Below are 23,630 nucleotides of genomic sequence, written 5' to 3'. Positions count from 1 at the left end.
ACAGGTTTAAAAAAAATGGGGGTGTTCTAAACCTTATGACCGGTAGTGTACATATGTAGTGGGATATTTAACTATTGTTATTTTATACTGTATATATAACTATTTTCTTTAGACTTCTTAAATCCACAAACCCAATATACAGGTTGTGTGTTTATGGGGGTTTGTAAGCACAGGTATAAAGTGAGATTATATGCTGTTAGACTGACCGTTAATGAAGGGGGTGACCCTTTGGCCACTCAGCCATGCAGCCATTTCAAGCCTGGTTTTACACAAACGTCACACACCACACGCAACTAAAATAGTTAATAAACTCATGCATATGCTAAATGTATTTGTAAATATATGGCATATGTTATTATTTTTGTATGATTGGCTGTCAACAAGGTACAGTTATGTTTGACACACGCAGCCTGGCAGGGAGCTGTGCACAGGGCACAACGATCACCTTTCAGCCTTATCACAATGCTGGGGAGGAAGCAGCTACTGATGATGCACTAGTTGTAAAGACGCAGATAAGCTGTAAAAAGCTTTTGCTTTGAGGCTGGGTTTTGCATGTGGGAAACTTTCTGCCAACCTTATCTTTAGCACCCTAACAGTCAAACAGTCACTGTTGTGTGTAGTGCTGTTCATTGCTGTTTCAACATATAAGTCCATTTCATGCATACAGTTAGGTACACAAGCAGGCTATTCAGATTACAAGAGACGGGGAAACAGGGACGGACTGGGACTAAAATATGACCCTAGACTCCCAGACCGGCCCACCACAACCAGCCCTCGGATATCTCAATTCCCTGTTTGACGCACACACGTTCACACACCAGCCCCTAATACCACCACCAAGCTGCATCACAGCAAGTAAGAGTAGTGAGAAGACGCTAAATATTTGTTTTAATATTCTGGAACCAGACAGTCTACTGATCAATACAAGACCATCCACGTTTAGCCAAGAGAATAAGCTTTCAAACAATGTGTGCATTGTAGGAATACAATGTAGCTTCTATGCACAGGAGCTGTGTGTAACACTTCCAAATAATGCTTAAGAGGTTGTATAACACAGTATATAACTCTGAAATGTACATTATTTTTCAGTTTTTGGTAACCTAAACTTTTTTTTTTACCTCTGGCAGTTTACTGCTTATGTTTGTACCATTTCAGGTTATGAATTGAACAGGTTTAAAAAAAATGGGGGTGTTCTAAACCTTATGACCGGTAGTGTACATATGTAGTGGGATATTTAACTATTGTTATTTTATACTGTATATATAACTATTTTCTTTAGACTTCTTAAATCCACAAACCCAATATACAGGTTGTGTGTTTATGGGGGTTTGTAAGCACAGGTATAAAGTGAGATTATATGCTGTTAGACTGACCGTTAATGAAGGGGGTGACCCTTTGGCCACTCAGCCATGCAGCCATTTCAAGCCTGGTTTTACACAAACGTCACACACCACACGCAACTAAAATAGTTAATAAACTCATGCATATGCTAAATGTATTTGTAAATATATGGCATATGTTATTATTTTTGTATGATTGGCTGTCAACAAGGTACAGTTATGTTTGACACACGCAGCCTGGCAGGGAGCTGTGCACAGGGCACAACGATCACCTTTCAGCCTTATCACAATGCTGGGGAGGTAGCAGCTACTGATGATGCACTAGTTGTAAAGACGCAGATAAGCTGTAAAAAGCTTTTGCTTTGAGGCTGGGTTTTGCATGTGGGAAACTTTCTGCCAACCTTATCTTTAGCACCCTAACAGTCAAACAGTCACTGTTGTGTGTAGTGCTGTTCATTGCTGTTTCAACATATAAGTCCATTTCATGCATACAGTTAGGTACACAAGCAGGCTATTCAGATTACAAGAGACGGGGAAACAGGGACGGACTGGGACTAAAATATGACCCTAGACTCCCAGACCGGCCCACCACAACCAGCCCTCGGATATCTCAATTCCCTGTTTGACGCACACACGTTCACACACCAGCCCCTAATACCACCACCAAGCTGCATCACAGCAAGTAAGAGTAGTGAGAAGACTCTAAATATTTGTTTTAATATTCTGGAACCAGACAGTCTACTGATCAATACAAGACCATCCACGTTTAGCCAAGAGAATAAGCTTTCAAACAATGTGTGCATTGTAGGAATACAATGTAGCTTCTATGCACAGGAGCTGTGTGTAACACTTCCAAATAATGCTTAAGAGGTTGTATAACACAGTATATAACTCTGAAATGTTAATTTGTTAACCTCTGGCAGTTTACTGCTTACCTTTGTACCTTTTCAGGTTATTCACTGGACTTGAACTGCTTACATTTCAATAAAAACTGGAATAATGGGGGTGTTCCAAAACTTTTGACTTGTAGTGTAAATACAGTCAATGACTTCAATTCAGAATATGATCATAATATTATATAAAGTGATTTACAATAATTGACACTAATGCAGTATATACAGTTACACCTCTATTCAGTAATGTACAATACATAACTGTAATGTATAGTATACGGCCTACATCATTAATGTAGTATTTATGTAAAAAGTTTGAACTTTATGGTCAACACTTATTAAAGTGTGACTGTATAGTGAATTGAAGTCATTAACTGTATTTAAGTTTACACAGCCTTAACATTTTTTTTAGGGAAATTGTACTGGCAAATCTGCTGCCGGTAATTTTACTGTTAAATTTATGGATTTGTTTACAGTGATATACTCTAATATACACATCTATAGTATCTACTATAGAATTCTACAGAATATCATACAATCAACTGTAGTAATTTTGATGCAGTATGTAGTAGGCCTACAGTTATCTTTCAAGTCGGAAGCACTGCCCAAGGTGGAGGGGTTTCTGCGCACTTCCGTAGGAACCTGATTGAAACATCACTCTATCAAAGCTGCCATTGGCCCCTGTGCACGTCACTCAGAACAGGTCCCTTCCACTTCCTATTCTATAAAATGTGACATCAGAGCAGGATCATCCTCTTTTGCCATTTCACTGGACTAGAGAACATAAGCTCTCTGTGTCTGTGTTTGTAATAAACATTCAAACTGTCTATTTCGGCTGGCTGGCTTCACTTCATAGTGTTGTTCACCACCGTTTTTGCTACACGTTGTCTTGTGTGTGTTTAGTTAATATTGATAGCTATTCCCGATTCTGTTCCGTCCACACACCAGAGGACTGGCTGCGCTTTCGGTTTCAGTTTCTTTCACAAGAAGAGCCTTTTAAACATAATAGTCATGTTTATATAGTGCTATATATATTCCGACTGGTTGCTGTGTTGTTTTTTTGTCCACAAGACCTTTTTCCTCCACGTTTCCCTGTTCACGTGCGCATGTGCTCGGCGATGACCTCCTCTCGCCCCCGCCACTGTGCTGCTTGCGGCCGACGCACCTTGCCCGCCTGGAGTAGGGAGGTCCTATGCCCCGCCTGTCTGGGCACCGACAGCGGGCACCATTTGGCTGTTAGGTCCTAGCTGTTGATTTGACAGATCTGTTCAGGGTGATGCTGTGTCTGTCTGTCAGTCTGTCACAATGTGTAAACATAAAAAACAGCTTTATGTTATCACCAGACTACATACACTTAAAAGGAATGCCAAATGGCTAAACTTGGCTCTTGAAAGAGAGCAGGGCATTAAGGCTTCTGGATATGCCTGAGCTCAGACCCCACCCCAACCCATACAGAGCCGCTTAAACTCCTCTTGAGGAGACCTTTCTGTAATAAAAATAATAAAATTGATATATGCAATAAGCCCACAAAGTATTTTGAATATAAAGTATTGACTATTTCTGTTTGCTATGTGTGCTTTGTAACAACCGAAATTGACTTTGATATAGAAAATACATTTTATATTGCACTGATGTTGTAAGTTGCCCTGGATAAGGGCGTCTCCCGATAAATAATAATAATGATATTAATGATACTAATATTAATGATAATAATAATAATAATAATAATAATAATAATAATAATAATAATAATAATAATAATAATAATTAAGCATTTCCCAAATATCAACATTTGTAGCGAAATAGTAAATTCTATCACATCAGTATGTCAAGTATTTCAGTACACTGTGCATGTTTCAACACAATTGTACATTACTTAGATACAGACAATGAGTCTCATAAAGCAGTTTCCAAAACTAGTGAAATACATCTGGTGTCTCACATATCTGTACAATATCACTTAATTGCAAAAATGTTTAAGACCATAAAAAGGAAGACTTAAAGTCAGACACCCAGAATATCATTGAGAGATGTTACTGAATGACGTTACTCAGACAGGGTAGAAGTGCCTGACCGCTGGCTTTGTACAGGCTTTCTGGTGATAAATTCTCAGTCATTAGGGGGTCTGTTTTGTGTTGTTGCCGCTCCTGCAAACCCCCACCGCGGTGCTGAGAGCAGGACGTGCTGCTTGTGAAGCCCCTCCACTGCAGTGTGATCCTGTCAGGGCATCAGTGGAGTGACTGTGTAAACTGTTTTGGTGAAGCAAATTCTTAAAACAACGTTCAAATATTTAACAGTGTCGGTTTGGTCTTTATAACACACCCTGTTATTATAGTTATTTATTTATGTATGTATATGTATGTATGTATTTATTTATCGTTTTTCTCTATTTCTAGCCAATCTCTCTTTTTCTGTGCCTGACTGTTTTGTGTTAACCCTATCTCACTACAGACCTGCTGGATTCACGCATGATCCGGTGTGACTCTAGTGTGACTGTGTCTCCCTGCGCTTGTCTCTCGCTGTCGTCTCAGGTTGCTGCTCCCTCCGGCCTCTGTCTGTATTGTGTTTATGTGCTGCTGGGTCGGTCTCACTCCCTGAGATGCTGAGCCTGGAGATTATTTTTCTAGAAAAAGTATAAATCTACTGTTTTAATAGACACATACTTAATGGATGATACATATTTAATATGTCTAAAGTTACTTTAGTATTTTTTAATTCATTTTTTTCTTAACATCATGGGGTGCATTCTTTATTTCTGTAAGAAAGTTACTACTATAAGGCTTTTGTTTGACCGTGGAGAGTTATCTAACTAGCAAAGAGCTGTGCTCAGTTAAATGTCGGTTATATACTGTTACGGTTATGTACTTCTTAAGTTAAATAAGTGTGGTTTAGTTTCATTTACTTACTATCGTTATTAAATTGTGTTTTCGTTCTTTATGTCTGTACATGAGTTACTAGTTAGTTGTACTGAAGTCTGTTCAAATGTCTTACTGTCAATACAACCAAGACCATTAAGGTCTTCAGACCGCACCCCCAAGCTATTGTGCAAATTATATAAATATACATACACACATAGATTTTACTTAAATCATATTGTGTATTTACTTAATCTTATTGCATGAATGGCTTACATTAGATATTTATTTAAAATAATTTGATGTTTTATTACTAATATTACTGCTTTTATTAATTTATTTAATGCTGCTTTTATTGAGTTTTTTTGAAATTTCACAGTTTCTACATATATATTCTATGATTCTTCTAAGGATTTCTTAAGTTAACGTAGTAACGTTACATTTCATTTACATCACCGGGTGTTGTGAATACACACACACACACACACACACACACACATACATTTAAAACATTATACTTGTATTTATTCAAGCTTTACATTTACCTTTTCTTTAAATAACAAGTTTGATATATTCTACAATACAGGAAAATATAGGTCTTGGGTAGGAGTGGTATTTACTGATATTAAGTTGATTTCCTGAAAGTTCCAATTACATTTTCTGTTTTACATTTCTTTTACTTTTGTGCATATTAAGGATTTTCTAAAGTTTAGACCTGACTTATCATTCTTTAGCTCTGTACGTAAAAGTTGCAATCTAGTACAAATCTGTGCAAAGTGGAGGACGGGCTGAATCTTATTAGGATCTGAAAAAGAAAAAGAAAAGAAACCTGGGGCCGTGATCTACAGCTTGCACTCGGTATATATGTAAACACACACACACACACACACACACACACACACACACACACACGCACACACACAGGTTTGTGCGTAGATCGTATTAAATGTATTTACTTAATCTTATTGCATGAATGAATTATATTACCTATTTATTTAAAATAATGTGATGTTTGGTTACTAATATTATTACAAATGCTGATTTTATTGAGTTGTATTGAAATTTCCCAGTTTCTACATATATAGTCTATGCTTCTTATATAACATATATATTCTAAAACTCTTCTATATTTAAGGATTTCTTAACATAGTAACGTTACATTTCATTTACATCACCGGGTGTTGTGAACACACACACACACACACACACACACACACCTTTAAAACTTCATAATTGTATTTATTCAATCTTTACATTGTATCTGTTCTTTAAATAATACGTTTGATATATGCTGGAAAAAATTGGTCTTGGATAGGTGTAGTATTTACTGAGATTATACTGACTACTGAAAGTTTTAATTTACATTTTCTGTATTACATTTCTTTCCATTTTGCTCATATTCAGGATTTTTTAAAGTTCAGTCCATCTTGTGTCTCTCCAGCTGCCCACAGCCCCAGCGCTTCTACAGATCGCTATCTCTCAACACATTCCCTTGTCCGGGGCCCGGGGGGCCCATCGCCTCCAATGTCAACAGAGCCGCTTCTTAAATTGAAAACAGACCCACCTGTCACCAGTGCCCTGTTAGCTCCGCCCCCAAATATTGAAATTCTTCAGACCAAACTCTAACCTGATAGGCTATTCCTTCAGTGCCCTGTCAACTCTGCCCCCAAATATACTAATTCTTCACTGATCCGAGGTTACTAAAGACGTAGACATCTCCTCACCACCCCCACTAGCTCAAAAAGCTCCAGACCGACAGGACCCTTGTCCATTTGAAAGAGGTAACTGCTTTGGCCCTGTTGCCTCGCGGCTCTCGCTTAAGTAGAAGTATCTATGTTACTAAAGAATCGTGAGGGCTTTAATAGAGCTCTTTTGGAGCTTCACTCGCTTAGGGAAAATAGCTATTCTACTAAATAAATAAATCGGGGGGACTTTAATACAACTCTTTTGGGGCTTCACTAGCGTAGGGAAAAATATCTATGTTTTCTAAAGAATCTGAAGGGTATACATAGCGCTGTTTTGGAGCTTCACACGTATAGAGAAAAATAGCTATTTTACTAAAGAATCAGTCTGGCTTAAAGAACAGTTGAAGACCCCCCACCACCCTGCACATTTCTTCAGAATTAATCAATATGGTAATTATTTTGTGACGCGGTACAAACAATCCCCCCTAATTATGACGTAGGAATATTAATAAGGTAAGGTCATACGTCATAACAAAATAGGCCACGCCAATAGGACCCTACTGTCTACTCAGGTCATTGAGTCCTTGTTAGTGGTCACAGACTTTTGTTTGGCAAGTTTCCATAAAAGAATGTCAGTTCAAGAAAGAAGTCTTGACCAAGGATACAGTTCATACAATTGATCTAACATACAGTAGGACAATGTAGGCCAATGTTTAATTTTGGAAGATTTCTGCGGGGTTTGGGGAAATTGGCTAACTGTTTTTTTGTGAGTTCAATCCCAGCTGTATAAATGGGAAATTGTATGTAAAAAAAAAAAAGTGTATATTGTAACAATAGTAAGTCACCCTGGATAAGAGCATCTGCTATGAAATCAAATAATGATTGTTAGTGACCACTCAACAATCAGCTTTAAGAGGTGCCAATATCAGCCTCATTGTGCTGAAGGACTTAAATATTGAGAAAACGCCCTACCACAATCTCACTTTGCCATGTGGCTGTTCTTCCTGGATCAACATGACAGAGATGGTTAAGGTTATGCAAAGGGTTAGAGCCAGGTGATCTTGTTCCAGCAACAACAACCCCGCAGTAAAATCAGGTTTGTACACGCCCTGTCTATAGCAAACAATGAGCCAGGAGAGCAAGAGACAGTGAGTGGTTTGTTATTACTCAGATCAGTTTCAAGTTCCCTCTATACAGAAACGAAAGAGAAACTGGAGTGTTCCTCTCTGAGAAAGGTATGTGAAGAAACGTTATTAATGTTTTATATAAACTGTATTATGTTTTATATTAAAAATAATATGCAGACCACACAAAGTAAATGTATTATGGTAGCAACAACCATTTTACAAGTTGTTCAGGGCATACCCTCTAGACATTTCTGTCAATAATAGAAAGGATCAAAATGCAGAGAGAGAGAGGGCCCACAGCTGTTTGTTAAAAGTCTGTGGACTTTTCTCCAGATAGGCAGGAATGGTTTTTCTTAATGAGCGATTGACAGTTGTTAAATAAGATCCGTGGGATCGGACCATTCCTAGTATATCAAAGGAAGACATCTGTTCTTTGGATCGCACACCTCTTCCGAGGAAGACTACCATGAACATTACAAGGGTCAGAAATCTGACCTCAAGATAACACTCTGGCAGACCCCCAGTGACAGACCCCGGCCACAGACCCACATGTCCTGCAATGTATGTAAGGCTTATTGTTTGAGAGGGTATCTGTTCTGTTTTCAATCAAATAAGTTGCATTATTTTACTTTGAGAGACTATAGTTATTTCTTGAGACTAATTGGGATGCCTTGTTTGTTCTGATTATGTTGGAAGATTTTAGTTGATTTCCACAATAAATATTATTATTATTATTATTATTATTATTATTATTATTATTATTATTATTATTATTATTATTATTATTACAGTTACAACTACAATCAGAAGAGCAAGTGTTAGGTCCATAAATATTTTGACAGCCACCACAATGGATTTTAAAGGAAACAATGTGTGCTTTAAGTGTAGAGTTTCATCTTTAGTTTCAGAGTAGTTACATCCAAATTGGGTGAACGGTGTAGGAAATACACCACTTTTTATATGTGGTCCCCCAATTTTAGGGGCTCAAAAGTAACTGGACAAACTAACATAATCATGAATTAAATTGTGACTTTCAATACTTGGTTGCAAATCCTTTGCAGTCAATGACTGCCTGAAGTCTGGAACCCATAGACGTCACCAGATGCTGGGTTTCTTCTCTGGTGATGCTCTGCCAGGCCTGCATTGCAGCTGTCTTTAGTTCCTGCTTGTTCTTGGGGAGTTTTGCCTTTTGACCCATGTTATGGGTCATTATCTGCTATAGGATGAACCCCTGACCAACTAGGCATCTACCAGAGGATATTGGATGACACTGCAAAATGCTGCAAAGTGCTGTGGTAGCCTTGTGGTAGTCTGGAAATTTAGAGAGAGAAATTGAGCATTTGCATTTGGAATCTGTTGCTGTTAACCCTCAATATGAAGTCCAAAGAGCTGCCACTGTGAGTGAAGCAAGCCATCATTAGGCTGAGAAATCAAAACAAACCGATCAGAGACATAGCAAAAACATTAGATGTGGCCACATCAACTATTTGGTACATTCTTAAAAAGAAATAACTCACTTGTGAGCTCAGGAACACCAAAAGGCCAGGAAGACCATGGAAAACAACTGTCGTGGGTGACAGAAAATTATTTCCCTGGTGAAGAAAAACCCCTTCACAACAGTTGGCCAGATCAAGAACACCCTCCAGGAGGTAGGTGTATCTGTGTCAAAGTCAACAATCAAGAGAAGACTTCACCAGAGTAAATACAGAGGGTTTACAACAAGATGTAAACCATTGGAAAGCCCCAAAAACAGTAGTTTTCCAAAAAAGAATAAAGAATCCTGACCAGTTCTGGAACAACATCCTTTGGACAGATGAGACAAAGATCAACTTGTACCAGAATGATGGGAAGAGAAGAGTATGGAGAAGGGAAGGAACTGCTCATGTTCCAAAGCAACCCACCTCATCTGTGAAGTATGTTATGGCATGGGTATGTATGGCTGCCATGGGAACTGGCTCCCATGTATTTATTGATGCTGTGACTGCTGACAAAAGCAGCAGGATGAATTCTGAAGTGTTTAGTGCTATATGATCTGCTCATATTAAGCAAAATGCTTCAAAACTCATTGTACGGCGCTTCACAGTGCATATTGACAATGACTCGAAGCATACTGAGAAAGCAACCCAAGACATTTTTAAGGTGAATAAGTGGAATGTTCTGCAATGGCCAAGTTAATCACCTGTCCTGAATCCAATTGAGCATGCATTTCACTTGCTGAAGGAAAAAACTGAAGGCAAAATACCCCAAGAACAAGCAGGAACTAAAAACAGCTGCAAGTGCAGGCCTGGCAGAGCTTCGCCAGGGAAGAAACCCATCATCTGGTGATGTCCATGGGTTCCAGACTTCAGGCAATTCCTACACCGTTAACCCAATTTAGATGTAACTACCCTCAAATTAAAGATGAAAGTCTACACTTGAAGCACATCTTGTTTGTTTCCTTTCAAAATCCATTGTGGTGGCATACAAAGCCAAAAATATGACAATTGTGTCACTGTCCAAATATTTATGGACCTAACTGTATGTTCGAAGTAAGGCTCCTAACTGTATATATAACACAATAAACATAGTAAATTGCCATATTCATATTATACACCTGGTGCTCCTTTGCTTAACACAAACAAACAAGACTGTGCAGTCAGTAGGCTACTTCTTCTTATAGTGACAGGGGCTATTTTGACCGTCACAAGTATATCAGTCAGTCAGACAATCAGTCAAAGTATCGTCAATCAAATTTATCAACATTTTAATAGTATTTTAAGGAAATTCCATACACAGTGGAGCCTGAAGTCTGTCTCTATTCACCTCAGGTCTGGTAGTCTGGTTGCGGTCTGGTCATGGACAGCTTGGAGCACCTGAGGAGTCTGACAGAGGAGCAGCAGCAATGCCTCTTCAGGAGCAAGAAGACTGAAATTGCAGCAATCAGCAACCCCTTCCTGTTGCTTAATGACCTGAAGGACAACAACGTCATCCCTGAAAAGAAGTGCAAGGTAATTAAGTCTTTGTGAATAATGCTGGCCTCCCTCCTAAAACACACACTGGTACACTGACTGACTGTAATCCATCTCTGCTGTTGTTTGTCCAGGAGGTTCAGAGCCTGTCGGGGAAGGAGCAGGTGAAGGGGCTGTACACCCTGCTGTCCTGCCTGGAGAAGAGCCCAGTGAAGATTCTCCTCTTCTGGAAGACCCTGCTAAAGGATCACATTCGCAAGAGCAGCCCTGAGCTCCAGGCCCTGCAGCTGTGCCTGGAGAAGAGCGAGTTTCCTGGTGAGAGAGGCTGCAAAACTAACACAGAAAATAATAAACAACAGCATTTCCCCCAGAAATGATGCATAGGCAGGGCAGTTTGTTACTGAATTGTTGACATGGGGGGGAGGAGGTGCAGTTTGATCATTGTGTGCGAGTATGGGGGAGTGCAGTCTGATTGTCGAATGGGGGTTGTAGTCATAGCAAACAAAAGCACGGGGCTTAGCCATAGCAAACGAATGCGTGGGCTGTTTATATAAATATATAAATATATATATATATAATTTTTTTTTTTTTTTTTTCATGTTGTTCAAGGGGGACAGCTTGTGAGCTTGGTGGGGTGGGCTATAGTAGTAGTAGTAGTAGTAGTAGTAGTAGTAGTAGTAGTAGTACAGTAGTAATACATCTTTAAAAAGGCTGTGCCAACATGCAAAACTCTTGACCAAAAATTTGAATTCTAATTTCTTTTAATGCAAAATGATTCTGGCCAGTGGGCGTGTCTATGTGCAATGCATTGTGGTAGTTTCCTGAATAATTGTTCTTTTATGGTTTTATTTTTTTCTTAATAATTGTATAAATGTTAATTATTGTACATGAATTATTGTTTGAGGGTAAAATGTATCTTTACCCACCAATGTATTTATATTTGTGTTGTCAGATTTTTCTACCCTAATTGTGAACTCATGTCTTTGAGCCAGAATGTTTGGCTATTTATCTGTTTGTATTGGTGTTTGAAAGCATTATCTGTATATGCCTGATCAGCCTTGGTAGCTCAGCCGGGAGAATATCAGACTTTTTATCTGAGGGTCCAGGGTCCAGGGTTCAAGTCCCTGATCGGGCGCTGTGTTGAGACCTTGTTGACCGAGGGCCATGATGGTGAAAAGCTCGGATGGCCTTCCTGGTGACAATGAGATACGCAGTTGTGTCTAGGTAAGGTGTCCTGATCACTTTGCCTGTTTGATTGGGTCTGGGTATTAATTAATACTGAAAAGTAAATTGTAAACACACACACACACACATATATATATATATATATATATATATATATTCTCTCTAACAAAGGACTGCTAGAATTTAATGCACAGTACCAATTATACACATGCACACATTTCTGATCATCCAGTGTATACAAGCAAATCTTGTGGTAATGCTAGTTATCGTTTGATTGATAAAAGCAGAGTAAACAGGGGTTTAACAATTTAATGGAGTAACAGAGTTAAAACTGGTGAGAGTAGTGTAGTGTTAAATAAAATAAAATAAACACTTATAAGAGTTGCTTATTTAACTCCCTGAGAGCAGAACTTTTAACTCTGAGGCAGTGTAAAAATGCCAACTCTGTTGGAAGTGTTAATTTTACTCTGGTGAGTGTGTATTATATAAACACATTCTTAGAGTTAATTTTAACACTGTTGGAGTTAGTTCAACACTGGTGAATTTACTGTGCACTGTGGTAAGCACATGGCCACGTGGTGTCTAGTGTTTTCAGTGTGTGTCGTGTGCTGTGTGTGTATTGCTTAGTGTCTGTGTGGTGTGTGGTGTCTAGTATTGTGAGTGTGTAAATTGAGTTTGTTGTGTGCTGCAGGTACTCGGCGCCATTCAACCCAGGCCCCCCAAGTCCCCAAGGCCGCCCCCATCTCTGAGCTGGTCATGCTAGTGACATGTGGCAGCAGAGAAGGGCAGCTGCATTTGAGCAAACTAATGAAAGGTACGAATAACATTCAGTGCTTTAGAAATATATTTGGGACTGAGTCCTTCCAGGACCAGGGCTGAAGTGGAGACCCTGCTGTACTGGAATGTCTCCCTCCAGGACCAGGGCTGGAGACCCTGCTGTGCTGTACTGTGTCTCTCCTTGACTCACACAGAACTTTGATTTACACTCTGTGTGTCTGTATATGATTTGTGTTTGTGTTGTGACTGCAGGTGAGGACTGCATTTTAACCGAGACAAGGTGGGTTAGCTGCAGTGGGTTTGAGGTGCTGGGGGGAAAAGGCAAAGCCAAGAAGTGGAGGAGTAGCATTCGAGCGAAGAACATCCCTCTGGGTCAGCTGTTTCAGGTACTGTTTCAGAGATGCACACAGAGACATGATATGAGCAAGGGTGATAGAAGTGAAGATTTGTGCTCCAATAGATTTGACTCAAGACCCTATCCAGTTAATGTTCAACTGTAAATCAATTATTTTTCCTGTTACATTGAGCTTAAGACTTATTGCCATTGTTATTTATATATATTTTATTCTGGCAGTACTTCTCTTGCTGGCATTCAATCAACATTTGTGCTAAAGTTGCTTTGTTAAGGCATAAGACTTACGGACACAGAGGTAGACACACAGAGAGACACACAAGCTAATCAATATCATATCAACAACATATTCTATGAAGCAATATAGAGAGGTTTTTATTTTTTTATGATGTGTTTTTACAGATTTCTTTGTTGAATGAATGCTGCACTTCCTTTTAGAAGACATTCCAGCTCCAATATGGAATATGATATCCAATATCCAATATGACGCAAACTGTCATCATTAACCAGTCTAATGGCTTACTGCTATTTCTTCCAACTTTCTAGGAGCTGACAGAGCAATCTCCCAAACCCGCTCATAGCAAAAGAGGGACCAGTCACTCGCACAGCCAGGTAGGAGATGCAGAGTGGTGGATTAACTGTATTTGGGGCTCTCCTGTTGCTGAGGGACTAATGTAGTGATATGGTCACCCTCTCCGTGCCCTGGTCCATATACTAATGCTACCCATTTGGGCACTGTTTGATGTGGTTTTGCACAGAGAGCAGCATCCCCGCCGGCAAAGAGAAGAGCCACGAAGAGCCCAGCAGACAAAGTGAGTGCAAACAGTAATATTATTATTAACAACAACAATAATCATAATATTAATAACCATACTACTACTACTACTACTACTACTACTACTACTACTACTATTACTACTACTACTAAATAATTATTATTATAATAATTCTGATAGTCTGTTATGTTCCTTGTTATATTTCCTGCTATTTCAGCTTGGATAATTAATACTATTATAATTATTATAACCACTTGTATTATTATTATTATTATTATTATTATTATATGGTGTATTCTCATTATGACTTATTTTGTATGGTTTGTATTTCTTATGACCATTTTATGACCATCAGTATTGTCTTCATCCTCAGCATTGTTAGTGCTCTGTTGTGACTGTTTTTGCTGCTGTTGTTTCAGGGCAGCCCTCAGACCTCCAGTGCCTCAGGTCAGCTTGTGTTCCTGCAGTGCCTCCAGGTGTTCTGTCTCAGTGTGGGGTCTATGACCTGTGTCGGGTGGTCTGTGGGGTGTATTCTCTGCTGTTTGATCTGTGCAGGGCTGCAGTGATGGGCTGTAGTGGGGCAGCTATGTCCCAGCTGCTCAGTTGCTCAGTCCTGTGGGTGAGTGGCTCTGGGTGCCGAGCCTCAGGGCCAGCTGCCTGTGGGAGTCTGTGTGTGGTGTGCGTTCCTGCTGTGTTGGAGGGACTGTGGGTCCAGACAGTATTTCAGGCTTCTCTTTATGCTGTGGGGGTTCAGGGACAGTCAACCACACTGAACCCAGCTGTGGGAGTGGTTTCCCAGAGTACCCCCTGGTCCTCCCATTGACTGTGTACACACCCAGGCTCTTTCCCACTCCTGTTGAATGTGTTGCCAAAGCCATTCCTCTTTGTGGTTGTTGTGCTGTGGCTCAGGGCCATGTGTCCAAACAGGTGCCTGATTCCATCAGGGCTGATGAAGTCTCTCTCACACTCTGACTGTCTCTGTGTTTGTCTATCTCTGTGTCTCTCTCCTATCTCCTGTTGTCTGCCTGTCTGTCTATCTGCCTCTCTTTCGAGTGTCTCTGTTCTGTTGGTCTGTCGGTCAGATTTTCTGACTGTCTGCATGACTTCTGCTTGTCTTTCAATCTGACCATGACTGTCCATCTGTTGGCTCTCTATTGGCCTGATTGTCTGTCTATCACTCTCTGTCTGCCTGTCTGTATGTCTCTCTCTCCCGTCCAGAGTGTGAGATGAAGCCAGTCTGCCAGAGCATGAAGCAGTGGAGTTCAGAGGAGAGTGCTGCAGAGGAGGAGGGTGCAGATGGAAAGGCCCTTCAAACCTGCAAAATCCTGCTGGTGAAGTGTGGGTGTGTGGAAGGGAAACTCTACAAGTCACGCTTTGCCAATGGTGAGTGAGTGGTATGGGCTCAAATTAGTGCTATAAGTAGCGAATTCAAAATAAAATATATTGTTAATGAAAAAACTAAATTTGACAAAAAATGGATGTTGAGATCAAAAATAAAACAATTGAAAGCAAAATGTATATAATTGTAAACAAAAATAATATTATTAAAAGCAAAACCAAAAAACTTGTAAGCAAATAATTGTAAAGCGAGAGCACTGGAGTCACTGCCTTTGGTTGTGATACTGAAATGTTTGCTTTCGCCACCAGTTTCTTTGCTTTAATTATTTTTTTCATTAACGATATATTTTATTTTGAATTCGCTACTTATAGTACTAGTTTTGGCAGAAAATTGTAAAATCCAATGCAGAGCATACCACCCTACTCACTGATTGGGTTAGGAAGAACCATCACTCAAACCTAGTGGACCAATGGAGGCCCAGGATAATTTATTTAAAAAAATAATTTGCTTTTTTAGTAAGTTTTTTTAATACGTTTTTTATTCTTGATCTCAACATCCATTTTTTCTCAACCTTATTTTGTTTGTTTACGATATATTTTATTTTGAATTTGTTACTTATGATGCTAATTTGAGCCCATAGAGTGGCACAGGCCCCACTAACAGCACACGGGAGGTGAAAGCTTGGAGAACAATAAACTTAACACATACACTCGCATACACTCACACACACTCTCTTACACGCCTTCACACTCACAAATAAATAATACATAAAACAATGAACTGTCTTGTTCAACTGATCCCCGCCTCTCCATGCAGCGATCCGGGGGAAGTGCATCAGGACACCACAGAGGTGGTACACCCCCCTGGAGTTCCTGAGGGAGGGGAGGCTGCAGGCTGATGACCAGTCCTGGGGCCACTGCATTGTGCATGGGCACTGGACCCTAAACAGACTCATCAGGGTGAGACAAAACCTGCTATACTGCACTGTACTGTGCTATACTGTTATACTACACTGTACTTCACTGTTATACTGCACTGTGCTACAGTTTTAATTTTGTATTTCTTTGCGTCTCTTTTGTAGATGGGGGTCTTGGAGAGTCACTCTGAGGACTGTATGTGTTTCATCTGCATCCCCAGCTCCCAGATGGTGCGAACCTCATCTACTGACACCTATACACAATTTATTACACTATACTACAGTATACTATAGGATACTATACTATACCATACCTCTCTCTCTCTCTCTCTCTATGCAGAACAATGATGACGAGTGTCTGCCCTGTGGCCAGGGTGGGGAGCTGCTGCTCTGTGACATGTGTCCACACTCCTTCCACAATGACTGCCACATCCCCCCTGTGAGCAAAGAGTGTCTTAGGTCAGTCTCACAGGATCACTGTCTGCATTCCTACACCACTGTCAGGACTGGACATTATTGTTATTGTTATTAGTATTATTATTATAGGTCTTCATTTTTGCTTTTTCCAGTGCCAGGTGGATCTGCACCCTGTGTGAGCATAGCAAGATCCCACGGCCCCTGCATGTCACACATCACATGTCAGAGGTGCTGCTCTGCAGTACAAAGGAACATCTCTTGGTAGGGGTCTTACCTTTGGGCTCTTCAGCCCAGGGGTTCTGAATCCTGGAGAAATACAGTCCAGTACAGCAGGGTCTCCAGCCCTGGTCCTGAAGAGAAACAGTATAGTACAGTACAGAATGAGTATTATAAGTTGCTGATAAACATATCAATACTTTTGAAACATTTAAATCACTCAATAAACAGCTCTTAAAGAGATCGCAAAACATCTTTTAGATCAGAAAATCATAATTGTTATGATTATATTATTCATCATCATCCAGTATCTTGTCACCAGTCCTTGACTGACTTGAGTTGATGCTGTATTTCCCAGAGATGTCAGTACCTCCTTCTCAGGCTTTACTGTGAGGACAAGAACAACACCTTCATCAACAACCCCAGGCATGTGAGTGTACCAGCTGGCACTGTCCCTGCTATCATCTTGCAAGAATGATATCCCCCAGATGTGTGTATCTGTGTGAGCGAGAGAGAATGTGACTGTATGTGTGGGTCTGTGTCTGTGTCTGTTCTGCCTCTGTGAGTGTGTCTGTGTATTTGTGTATGTGTGTGTGTGAGTGTTTGTGTGTCTGTGTGACAGGGTGGGGGTGTGAGTATCTGTGGATCTCTGTGTGTTTGTGCATTCTGGTATTTTTTTGCATGAGTGTGTGTGCGTGATCTGGTTTGTATGTGTGTTTGTGTTTGTGTATGCATGTGTCTGTTTGTGTGTTGATCGTGTGTTAGTGTGTGTGTGTGTGTGTTTGTGTGTGTAACCACATCTTCCCTTCTGTCTCCTTGGCAAAGCTGGAGAGATACTGCAGTGTGATCAGTCGACCCATGTGGCTGGCGCAGATGAGGGAGAATCTGCTGAGGAACAGGTACCAGACTGTGGGTCAGTTTGTGGGGGACGTCAGACTGATATTTCAAAACTGCACCAAGTACAACAAGGTGAGATTAATCGGTTATTAGTAAGAGATATCAGAATCCCTGAGTTCTACTGGGGATCGCTGTATGAAAGACTGCATAGTGGAAAGACAGGGAGTGAGAGACAGAAAGAGAGACAGATACTATTCAGTTCACCTTCACGGGAAAAGGGAAAAGTAAATATTTTGGGAAAAATTAATTTAGAACAATATACAGAATATTATCATTTGCCAATCCAGCAGTGTGATTCTCTCTTGTTCTCTTTTTCTTGTTATTTCCCCCAGTCTGATAAAAGATTCCTTGCTTTGGGAAAGCAGCTGAAAGAGTTCTTTGAGAAGGAATTCAGCAGTGTTTTTGGGACCTGAGACAATTTCCAACTCAACAGTATCCTGACAACACTACAAACATTTTATAAATTGGACTTGGGAAAATGTACAGCATTCACAAGAAATTCAAGAAATGTAGGAGAAAGAAGGACTTTCACACAGCGTGACACACATTGAGTCACATGTATTTAGATTCATTGCCTAAATTGATTTAAACAGCTTATTTTAATATTTGTTATTGTTATATTTGATCTGTGGACATGGCCGTTTAAGTCATCTGCTTCAGTGTGCTGTACCACTGCTGGGAGACAATAAGGTTTTTTTAAAAGAGCTCTTGTGAGGATGAGGAAAAATAAGCTGCCATCAACTAATGGTCAAAATTAACTGATGAACGTGAACCTTTTAAAATTAGTTACAGAAGATGAGTTATACATGGCTGTAGGCATCAACTCAAAATAAAACAAAAATAAAAAACTTTACAGTGAGGGAAAAAAGTATTTGATCCCCTGCTGATTTTGTACGTTTGCCCACTGACAAAGAAATGATCAGTCTATAATTTTAATGGTAGGTGTATTTTAACAATGAGAGACAGAATAACAACAAAGAAATCCAGAAAAAGAATTTCAAAAAAGTTATAAATTGAATTGCATGTTAATGAGGGAAATAAGTATTTGATTCCCTATCAATCAGCAAGTTTTCTGGCTCCCAGGTGTTTCTTATACAGGTAACGAGCTGAGATTAGGAGCACTCTCTTAAAGGGAGTGCTCCTAATCTCAGCTCGTTACCTGTATAAAAGACACCTGTCCACAGAAGCAATCAATCAATCAATCAGATTCCAAACTCTCCACCATGGCCAAGACCAAAGAGCTGTCCAAGGATGTCAGGGACAAGATTGTAGACCTACACAAGGCTGGAATGGGCTACAAGACCATCACCAAGCAGCTTGGTGAGAAGGTGACAACAGTTGGTGCGATTATTCACAAATGCTTTGGTCTGGGGCTCCATGCAAGATCTCATCTCGTGGAGTTTCAATGATCATGAGACCGGTGAGGAATCAGCCCAGAACTACACAGGAGGATCTTGTTAATGATCTCAAGGCAGCTGAGACCATAGTCACCAAGAAAACAATTGGTAACACACTACGCTGTGAAGGACTGAAATCCTGCAGCTCCCACAAGGTCCCCCTGCTCAAGAAAGCACATGTACAGGCCCGTCTGAAGTTTTTAATGAACATCTGAATGATTCAGAGGAGAACTGTGTGAAAGTGTTGTGGTCAGATGAGACCAAGATTGAGCTCTTTGGCATCAACTCAACTCGCCGTGTTTGGAGGAGGAGGAATGACCCCAAGAACACCATCCCCACCGTCAAACATGGAGGTGAAAACATTATGCTTTGGAGGTGTTTTTCTGCTAAGGGGACAGGACAACTGCACCACATCAAAGGGATGATGGACGGGGCCATGTACCGTCAAATCTTGGGTGAGAACCTCCTTCCCTCAGCCAGGGCATTGAAAACGGGTCGTGGATGGGTATTCCAGCATGACAATGACCCAAAACACACAGCCAAGGCAACAAAGGAGTGGCTCAAGAAGAAGCACATTAAGGTCCTGGAGTGGCCTAGCCAGTCTCCAGAGCTTAATCCCATAGAAAATCTGTGGAGGGAGCTGAAGGTTCGAGTTGCCAAATGTCAGCCTCGAAACCTTAATGACTTGGAGAGGATCTGCAAAGAGGAGTGGGACAAAATCCCTCCTGAGATGTGTGCAAACCTGGTGGCCACCTACAAGAAACGTCTGACCTCTGTGATTGCCAACAAGGGTTTTGCCACCAAGTACTAAGTCGAAGGGGTCAAATACTTATTTTCCTCATTAACAAGCAAACCAATTTATAACTTTTTTGAAATGCTTTTTCTGGATTTTTTTGTTGTTATTCTGTCTCTCACTGTTAAAATACACCTACCATTAAAATTATAGACTGATCATTTCTTTGTTAGTGGGCAAACGTACAAAATCAGCAGGGGATCAAATACTTTTTCCCTGTCTGTATATACATTTTTTTTTTTCTTATTCTCTTTTTATTTACTAAAACAGTATCATAAAACAATATAACCTAAAAAATAAATATGTATTTAAAAGTTCTTATTTTTTTTTATTCACATCATCTATTCACATATTCACATCATTTTCATACTCATCAAACCATTCAGTGAGCCCTTGTGCCCTGTGGATGGGGGCATTGCCATCCTGGAATGGTGAATGTTATGCTGCCTGCAACATCATCCAGCATGACCGGTTGGGTGGTGGGTCAGTGATGGTCTGGGGAGGCATATCCTTGGAGGGTCGCAAAGACCTCCACATGCTAGCCAACGATACCCTGACTGCTGTTAAGTACCAGGATGAAATCCTCAGACCCATCGTCAGACCTTACGCTGGTGCAGTGGACCCTGGGTTCCTCCTGGTGCAGGACAATGCCCGGCCTCATGTGACCAGAGGGAGTAGGCAGTTCCTGGATAACAAAGGCATTGATGCCATTGAGTGGCCCTCACGTTCCCCAGACCTGAATCCAATTGAGAACCTTTGGGACCGTTGACTGTTGTTACATCATTTTGTTCTCAGCAAATTACACAATGTACAGTAATATAATGTATCTTTAATATATTTAGTTCATTGAGATCCCATGTGTAGTTTAAGTGTTCCCTTAATTTTTTTGAGCATGGTATATAGTTAACTACGATTATTTTTGGTATATCGTTAACATCCATTGTATTTGTACTGTTATGTATGTGGATAACTTCCTGTTGTTTATAATGTAATCATGAGTTCATATACATACAATTTTGTTTTTTTTATATTAGTGAGATATAGCTATTATAAGTTTTGTTGGGGATATACTGTATATATAGCTATTTTCTTTGGACTTAAATCCACAAAGGAAATATACAGGTTGTGTGTTCATGGGGGTTTGTAAGCACAGATTTAAGGTGCGATTATCTGCTATTAGACTGACCATTAATGAAGGAAGGTGACCCTTTGGCCACTCAGCCACACAGCCATTTCAAGCCTGGTTTTACACAAAAGTCACGAACCACACGCAACCACAATAATTAATAACCCCACACACACACAGCCTGGCAGGGGTCTGTGCACAGGACACAAGGAGCACCATTCAGCCTTATCACGGTTCTGCCACTGTTCATGTGGCAGATCAACAGTGCTGTTAGGATGGATTTTGCATGTGGGAAACTTTCTGCCAACCTTTAGCACCATTACTTTAGCACCAGGTCTGAAATAAAAGTGCAGTTAATTGCCAATTTGTTTCAACAGGTGTCCATTTCATACTTACAGATCATGTCAGATCCTTGGCAAAACAGAAATATTCAGATTACAAGAGACAGGCAAATGGTCTGTATACTGAAATCTATGGTTTCCATACATCTGTAGAGCATGGTTGCATAATACCAACTATTTATAGCAGACTCATTGCACTCCTAATGTATTGGAGCAGCAAATGCATCACAGAATCATCCAGATTTAAAAGATGTTTCCTTTATTTATAAATAAAACATATTGCAACCAAATATGAATATTACACTCAAGTTGTAAACAGCAGCTGACATAACTTTGTTACAGTCGATTCTAAAATATATTTCCTTTAAAATCCTTATCACAGGTACAGGACAACCTCAAGTGAAAACAAAAAGCCAACAGCTTTATAAAATGATTTCCAATAGCAACACAAAAAAAGGAAAAACAAGATAAACCTTTTAAACTAACATGAAATGTTCAAATAGCTCATAAACGCAATTCAAATAATATGCAAATAAAACCGTGATAAAGCTGAACCTGCAATACAGACATAAAACAGTGATGTATTCAATTTTATTCAATTCTGTTCTGCAAAAGTGCATACATCTCAAAGATACAATATTACAATTAAAAACATACAGCAGGCTTGATCGTTTTACTAAGTAAGTTAAAATACATACCCTTTCCTGAACCTGAATCCTGCACAATCCCCTCTCAGAGAGAATCCAGTCTTCTTAAAAGGGTTCTAAATAAAACATAAAATAATCAATAAACTTAACACACTGAAAGCATGCATTTGTTGGTTTATTCCCCAATACTCACCCCTAAACCAACATCCACCAACTAAAACAAATGTATCTACCAATACTACAATCATCCCCAATTATTGAATAATTGTTCTGAGGATTCCATTCACTTACACAAATCCTAGGAAGAATCTAACCCTGCAGGACCACCTCTGAAATAGAAGCATGCCCCACAACTTCCATCTGCAGGACAATGGACCTAGGTATTTGATGGGGATTAGAATGGGTTCCAGCAGTTGTACACCTGGATCTCGTTGGTTGCTGGTTTTCCTCATTTACAATTGGCATAGCATGGTCATGATCCCAATCGCACCCATCAGTATTCCTTCTAATGTTGGGCTTGTAGTGGGAAAATGTACTTGTATTATGTTCTGTATATTATTTCTATATTATTAATTGTTTCATGTTGTTATAGTATTAATTATTTCAGTTTTGTCTATGAAGCAATCATTTGTTTGTATTTACCCCTTTGTGGGAACTACTTTAATTATTAGTTTCATGCAAGAATGCTACAGAAATCTACCAATTTCACTCTGCCTCCCTTCAAGGTTAATTGTTTCTTGAATATATAGGCCTACAGCTATTGTCTTTTGAATACCTGATCAACAACTACAGTGCATCCAAAAAGTATTCACAGCGCTTCACTTTTTCCACATTTTGTTATGTTACAGCCTTATTCCAAAATGGATTAAATTCATTATTTTCCTCAAAATTCTACAAACAATACCCCATAATGACAACGTGAAAGACGTTTGTTTGAAATCTTTGCACATTTTTAAAAATAAAAAACAAAAAAAGCACATGTACAAAAGTATTCAAAGCCTTTGCCATGACTCAAAATTGAGCTCAGGTGCATCCTGTTTCCACTGATTATCCTTGAGATGTTTCTACAACTTGATTGGAGTCCACCTGTGGTAAATTCAGTTGATTGGACATGATTTGGAAAGGCACACACCTGTCTATATAAGGTCCCACAGTTGAAAGTGCATGTTACAGCACAAACATGACGTCCAAGGAATTGTCTGTAGACCTCTGGGGAAGGGTACAGAAAAAAAATGTCTGCAGCATTGAAGGTCCCAATGAGCACAGTGGTCTCCATCATCCGTAAATGGAAGAAGTCTAGAACCACCAGAACTCTTTCTAGAGCTGGCTGCCCGGCCAAACTGAGCAATTGTGGGAGAAGGGCCTTAGTCAGGGAGGTGACCAAGAACCCGATGGTCAGTCTGACAGAGCTCCAGCGTGTCTTTGTCGAGAGAGGAGAACCTTCCAGAAGAACAACCATCTCTGCAGCACTCCACCAATCAGGCCTGTATGGTAGAGTGGCCAGACGGAAGCCACTCCTCAGTAAAGGCACATGACCGCCCACCTGGAGTTTTCCAAAAGGCACCTGAAGGACCATGAAAAACAGATTGAACTCTTTGGCCTG

The 23,630-nt window shown here is 39.9% G+C and overlaps 1 protein-coding gene across 1 annotated transcript; it reads left to right on the top strand.

Annotated features, from left to right (window-relative positions):
* The first annotated feature begins 11,579 nt into the window (after positions 1–11,579).
* Positions 11,580–18,620, top strand: LOC136751514 (nuclear body protein SP140-like protein). Its single transcript, XM_066707184.1, has 14 exons — positions 11,580–12,072; positions 12,725–12,847; positions 13,063–13,196; positions 13,709–13,774; positions 13,921–13,974; positions 14,358–14,385; positions 15,157–15,321; positions 16,094–16,236; positions 16,359–16,424; positions 16,534–16,652; positions 16,763–16,871; positions 17,185–17,256; positions 17,652–17,795; positions 18,056–18,620. The coding sequence occupies exons 2-14, from the start codon at positions 12,790–12,792 to the stop codon at positions 18,134–18,136; spliced, it is 1,239 nt and encodes a 412-aa protein (XP_066563281.1). The 5' UTR covers positions 11,580–12,072; positions 12,725–12,789; the 3' UTR covers positions 18,137–18,620.
* Positions 18,621–23,630: the final 5,010 nt, after the last annotated feature.

This window comes from Amia ocellicauda, chromosome 6, assembly GCF_036373705.1.
Source record: "Amia ocellicauda isolate fAmiCal2 chromosome 6, fAmiCal2.hap1, whole genome shotgun sequence".
NCBI classification, from domain to species: Eukaryota; Metazoa; Chordata; class Actinopteri; order Amiiformes; family Amiidae; genus Amia; species Amia ocellicauda.
The sequence above is the reverse complement of the archived record's forward strand: the minus strand, read 5'-3'. Positions and strand labels throughout refer to the sequence as shown.